General features: G+C 49.0%; 1 protein-coding gene across 1 annotated transcript in view; it reads right to left on the reverse strand.

Moving 5' to 3' along the window:
- Nucleotides 1-5,238, reverse strand: part of LOC135823906 (docking protein 6-like) — a 25,191-nt gene extending 19,953 nt beyond the window's left edge. Inside the window, exons 1-2 of the mRNA XM_065336783.1 lie at nucleotides 4,841-5,238; nucleotides 388-564 (exon numbers count right to left, since the gene is read on the reverse strand). Coding sequence (XP_065192855.1) covers nucleotides 388-564; nucleotides 4,841-4,909 — 246 coding nt within the window. The 5' untranslated portion in view covers nucleotides 4,910-5,238. The remainder of the gene's footprint in view (nucleotides 1-387; nucleotides 565-4,840) is intronic.
- Between the last annotated feature and the right edge of the window lie 1,225 nt (nucleotides 5,239-6,463).

Genomic DNA, 6,463 nt, shown 5'->3' on the forward strand with positions numbered 1-6,463 from the left:
GCTAGGACACTTTGTGCACAGTTCAAACATATCACATCAATACACAGAATGACATTGTTTTATTCCTGGCTACTAGTATATACGGGCATGGAGATACTACATGTATATCCTTCATGTACTACGGTGCTGGCTAACCATATTAGAATAGGGAGAGAGCCAGGTTCTTGAAACTGTGCACTTGTTTGCAATGCACTGGTTTGCCCTGCACTTGTCTGCCCTGCACTTGTTTGCCATGCACTTGTTTGCCCTGCACTCCTTGTTAAAGACCTCCAGTGCCAGTGTTGCACCGACCTCCTGGCTCACAATGCGTTGCACGTGCAGTGTACCCGATCACTCTAGCATACTTCACAGTCCACAGTTCAGGGCAGTGCATGCCGCAGTACATACCTCGATAATAAACGTATACTTGTGTTTGGAAGTTCGGATGGCCAGCTTGGCATCGTCCAATCGTACGCATTCCCGGCAAGGCTCTCCATCACGTGCCGCTTTCTCTGTGGCAAAAATATCCAGGCGAAGGTCCCGTGTCTGGCCGTACTCGACCAATTTCACCCATTTCTTTCTCGACTGCAGAGCAGACAGACACAAACACAAGTGCATGTACACGTTGTGCTATGGCAAATCTGATCCGACAACAGGCAGCGTTTCTGTTATCCATGAGCCCTAGCTTCACAGTGACTTGCATACGTGGTTCACTACTTTCAAAGTGTTACAGCACAACTGATCAGTATCTCTGGACACGGGCATGTCTGTAAGCAATAGCTGGTGCAGTGTCACTTCAGCACAGCATACCCCCAGGGAGTATACCAACACCTGTATGTTGTAGTCACGTAGTCTTTATCCGAGGTCAAATAACAGGAAACGCCAGATGTGCAGGGTCCTCAACAGCACAGCACCAGCACTTCCAGTCATAATATTAATCTAGAGTACAAAGAGCAAACGGCATATTCCACCCAGGGTACTAATATTATAACTTTAATAGAGCAGTTTCCTATCATTGTCATGTGACTGCATTTGTGTAGATAGTGGACATGGAATGTGGCCAGTGGGACCAACATGGCCGACATCACATGACCTGTAGATGCAGGGATTGACTTGAAGTTTGAACTGCTGAGCTTGGCTGTCCCATGTGGTCATGTGACAAATGTGCAACAGCTCTCTATACTGAAGTTTTAGTGCAGTAGTAGTGACTGTAGTACACACACACACACACACACACACACACACACACACACACACACACACACACACACACACACACACACACACACACACACACACACACACACACACACACACACACGGGTGACTGACATGCCCAGAAGTTTGCTAACACCGAGCTGGTAGCCAACAGAGCCTCACCGTGGGCTGATAAGCCCAGCCCAGCATTGGCAGTAAATGTATACCATACTGTTCACAACAGATCTGATCTAAGAATTTGATGTCATTTGACACTGCCACTTGAGAACTGACAGTGGAGAGAAGTGAGCAACTGCAGTGCAGAAATCTATGGCTGGCAAGTTGACACAGCACGCAGTGAGCACATCCTCAGATACTACGTTTGCAACATTAGATTCTGACAACTGTCAGCGTTCGCACAAATGCCCAGCCCTTCCCAAACTACGCCCAACAGATGTTGTGCAAAGCGTATTTCACACACATGGCTGCTCCAAAGACATTGTCACTAAAGCAATAAAAATAATCGTCTTTTCTCAGTGATTAGCTCACTCTGAGAGAGAGAGAGAGAGAGAGAGAGAGAGAGAGATAGAGAGAGGGAGAGAAAGAGAGAGAGAGAGAGAGAGAGAGAGAGAGAGAGAGAGAGAGAGAGCACCTTCCCTTCTCTACAGCTATGGTCAGAAATGACAATGGTCTATCTATACCCATTATAGGTTCATTGATACACGTTCAGGTACAGTACCATTGCCGGTGATGGTAAGTTGAATGTGTTCTAGACACGCTTGCTAGTAGTATGATCTGGTCTTAAAACAAGACTCCATTCGAAATGCCCACGGAATCAAATTCACGTATTTCTAACGTTCTATGGTAAATGATTGCATGCTCGAACAATTCCCTGGTATTTTCTCGGAGTTTGGGATAAAAAGTTCTCAACAAGCCCCGGCAATTCCATCCTGTCTTTCCAAATCTGAGGAGTAAATCCAGCCAGGACTTTTGAAAAAATATACATGTCGCGGCATTGCTAGAATGCCAACGCTACTGTAGTTCACAGATACACGACTTTGGCTTTTTAAAAGCGTTTGAGATTTCTCTAGCCATTTCTGAGCCGTTGCTGTAGCCTTTGGACAAGGGCTACCGGATAGAGTAGAGGGCAAGAAGCCAGGTCGGGTCCGGGGGGGGGGGCTCACAGTATGATTGTACTGATCCCCCGGACAAGCAAGGGAGAGTAGCCAGGTCGGGGTTCTCTCATAGTACGTACTCATCACTCTCCGGACGAGAGAGAGAGAGAGAGAATAAGGGCAAGTAAGCACCTTGGTTGTGGTCTACTTGCTGTATGAGGGAATCCCCCCCCTCCCCAGGCCAGCAAGGACAAGTACCCTGGTCGGGGCCCTCTAGAAGTGTGTGAGTGACCAACCTCCGGACCAATAGGGACAAGTACCCAGGTCGGGGCCCTCTAGAAGTGTGTGAGTGACCAACCTCCGGACCAATAGGGACAAGTACCCAGGTCGGGGCCCTCTAGAAGTGTGTGAGTGACCAACCTCCGGACCAATAGGGACAAGTACCCAGGTCGGGGCCCTCTAGAAGTATGTACTATGTGTAGTGATGGGACTCTGGCCATGCACCAAGTACAAGCTTGGGTCTTTGCTCACTAGACTGAGTATGAAGCAATCAACCTCCATACCAGCAAGGCTATCGGGAGTCTACAAGGACGAGTAGTCATTAGAAATATTCTACTTGACGTATTTTATATACCAGGATCTAGTGGTGTGCCTGTACAATATTTGGGGCAGGGAGGAGGGGGGGGGGCATGGCATAGCATTTTTTCATTCACAGAAACAGTCAAATAGCACTTTATATTTCGGGCGCGATTTTAACAGTCCCAGACCGCCGGATGTGGGCAATGCATGACTGCATTACCCACCCCGTGCTTGCTAGACCATTATTACTAGACTTGGACCGTCACTAGACCAGCAGGGGTATTGGAAGGTATTTTTGTGTGCCACAGTCAGCCATCTGAAATGCAATTTACTCGTGGCGAGGCGTGGCTCAGCTGGACATTGTGGAAATGTAGAGCCCAAATCAGTGCCCTGATCAGTTTCACTGAGTGATTCACAGGATGCGTGAGGCAAAGAGTGCTACGTTCAATAACAGTGAGTGACTGAAGCGTGTCCAACAGGATCACTAGAACGGTAGTAGTAGTAGAACCGTGATGACTAGACCAGGATAACTAGACCAGGATCACTAGACCAGGATAACTAGACCAGGATAACTAGACCAGGATAACTAGACCAGGATAACTAGACCAGGATCATCCGTGTGGTGACTATTTGTAGGACATCACAGGATTTTAAACTAACACCGACTGCAGACAGTGCATGCAAGCATGTACAGTGAAATCTGTCTAAGACGACCGCTCAAGGGACCTTCAATGTGTGGTCTCTGTAACCAGGTGGTCTCCTTATCCAGGGTCATTCGACTGGAAATAGCATCCCTTGGTCCTGGTTTCGGTGGTCTTTTTGGACAGGTGGTCACCTTGACAGGTTTTACTGTACTCTGCAATGCAGTCATGCGTATTCGTATACAGATCCAGCGTCACTGGTATGGAGGGTACGGCCATGCCGGGGCGCTCCAGTGTAGTACTAATTCCAGCCTTCGTGGAATGTCCAGTGCGAGTACTAATAAGCTATCCTCGTTTCTTCCTCACTAGAGTTTCTCCCCCATAAACCACTCATCTTGTCCTATGAGGACTAATGTGCCAGCTGAATATCTGTTTCTAGCTCAATATGTAGCAGACACAACCAGATATGATGATGATGCAAAGAGCTGGAGATGCATACTCCCACACAGCCACGCTACTGACATCGGGCACCGGGAAATGATTGGCCCTGCAGCCCACCTGGGGCCGTGCACCCCCCCCCCCTCCACATGACACTGAAATTGGGCACGGGGAAATGATTGGCCCTGTAGCCGACCTGGGGGCGTACGCTATCACCCCTCAGGAGCTACCTTGGGGACTGGACCAGAAAAGCAGGGTGACCGATGGGATTCACAGTACATGAAAAACAGAACATTGTTACTCTGACCAGCTGCTGCCTTTGCTGGACAATCATTGTCAGAAAGAAGGGCTTTCACGAATTATGGTCGCCCCGTAACCCAATGCCCCCGAGCCAGATCACCCAACACGGACTGGTCCGCCAAAGTACCCACCAGGGGCACCACGTTTCAATCATTGCATCTACAATTCTACATAAAGTCATTGCATTGCACCCTGCTGTATACCCCACCGGTACCCCTGCTGCCAGTCCACACTGTACAGTATTATACTAGTCCACACCATGTACCAGTGATCTCTCGACGTAACAAACTATTAGTTACATGAAATCGCTACAGTACCCTGGACTGGACCTGAACTGGTACTCCAGTATGATCAGCAGGTAGATTTCAGCTTCCCCGCGAGAACACGCTCCGTTTCATGCTGGCAATTAGACAAAGCGCCAGCTGATTACCTATAAGCCTGTAAGTCGTCCGAAATCCAATTATCGTACGATCACAAGTCATGCAACAATACCCATTGGCATTGTAGCAGGGCATCGATGTTTTTTAGTTCGGGTTTTCTTGGTTCGGACACGATGGAGAGCATGACTGCTCGTGGCCCATCTACGCTTACCGTTAGCCGTATTCCTGGCTTCACCCGAGTCAAATAGCCTCGCTTGATCTCCGCCACCACAGCGCTCATGCTCGCTAGTTCAAGAACACCTCCACAGACGCACCGCTGCTATCCAGGCCGAAATTACCAAAATAATTTCGGAATGCCAAGAATATGATTGTGTTTATGCGGGGGACAATGGCACGGTGGCTAACACAGGCTTGATACACCAATAGCTCTAACAGATCAAGTGACCAGGTGACCGCTATCGGCTAACAATAAGTAATAACAATTAGCAGAGTGTTACCTCGTCAACGCGAGAAATAAATTGTGTTAGCTATAGCATGGCATGATCGGGGACGTGATATCCACTCGAGGTCAGGTCCAGAAGAGCTCCGAAACTGACAGAGCTAGACTAGAGGTAGGTGGCCTTTACATATACCGCACACTCTACTCTCGTCGTAGTACAGACAGTCTCGAGTCTTGTGTTACCCAGACACAATGCGCAGCTGCTCTCAGCTGTTCTGCTGTCAGTGAGGTTTTTTTTACCCAGCGCCAGCATTTTACCGGTACATTATTATTGACATGTACAAAGTCATGTAGATCTAATCTACCGGATTGACTGCACAGCTGTGGTGCTCGGATCCGGATGCGGCGGCCCCTGAGTCCTGACCCACGCCCGGACGTCGGCGAAGTCGGAGCCTAGCCTAGCCTAGGAAAACGACTAGCAGGCAACTCACGTGTACGTTCGAACGGTCACTGGTACATGCTCATGACCGGTCTACTTGTAGACTGTCCTGGCCTGTCCTACCGGCACCGGTAGGACAGGACTACATACATGTACAATGTAGGACCACAGTCAGAAACTGTTGTGTAGATCTTCCATGATGAAAGAGTAGGTTCTACTGTAGGTACGTCTTCTGCACACTCTACAGCAGACGTAGAATCATCCGATGGTAGATCTATGCAGTCCGGTAGGTGTCACAGCGAGAGTGCTGTCCGTAGTCGTGTGAGACTGAGCTTGTGCCCAAGTTGTGGCATAATAATAATATTGATCGACGACAACAACACCAACGCCGCGGGTAGGCAGTAGGCACTTCTGCTGTTTGTCTAGCACATCAGTCATGACAGTATGGTATGTCAACACTGGGAGAACACTCAGAACAGCCCGAACAGGTTCACTGCCAGTCGGAGTCCCTGCAAACCAGGGGCAGGGAGGTTGAACCGGTAGACTACTACCTGCTGCAAACATTGTTCTGTCGTGGACATGGAAATCCAGTCGATTGACCTGGGCCGGAGCCCTCAGCGCGTACTGTGAGAACAGCGCTTGATCCGATGCGATCAGCGGGCTGCAGGCTGTGCAGCATGTGTGCACTGCTTACCCACGGCTGCATGGCCAGCGCCCTGGGGCCGCTAGACGTGCGACCGGATTTCCATGTCCACGACAGTACTTCAAGTCTTGTTAGTAGATCTACCGACCATCGTCTGCCATGATCCACAAATTCTGTTCAGGATTCTTTCTGACTGCAGTATACCATGGTATACCATGGTACACTGACTGTGTACTGCCATGCATGGTGCACCGGTGGTGACAGCAGTCTGGGTTGGTAGTTGTTTTTTTATTTTATTTTATTTTTTACTACA

The sequence above is a fragment of the Sycon ciliatum genome, chromosome 8 (genome assembly GCF_964019385.1).
Source record: "Sycon ciliatum chromosome 8, ocSycCili1.1, whole genome shotgun sequence".
Taxonomy (NCBI): domain Eukaryota; kingdom Metazoa; phylum Porifera; class Calcarea; order Leucosolenida; family Sycettidae; genus Sycon; species Sycon ciliatum.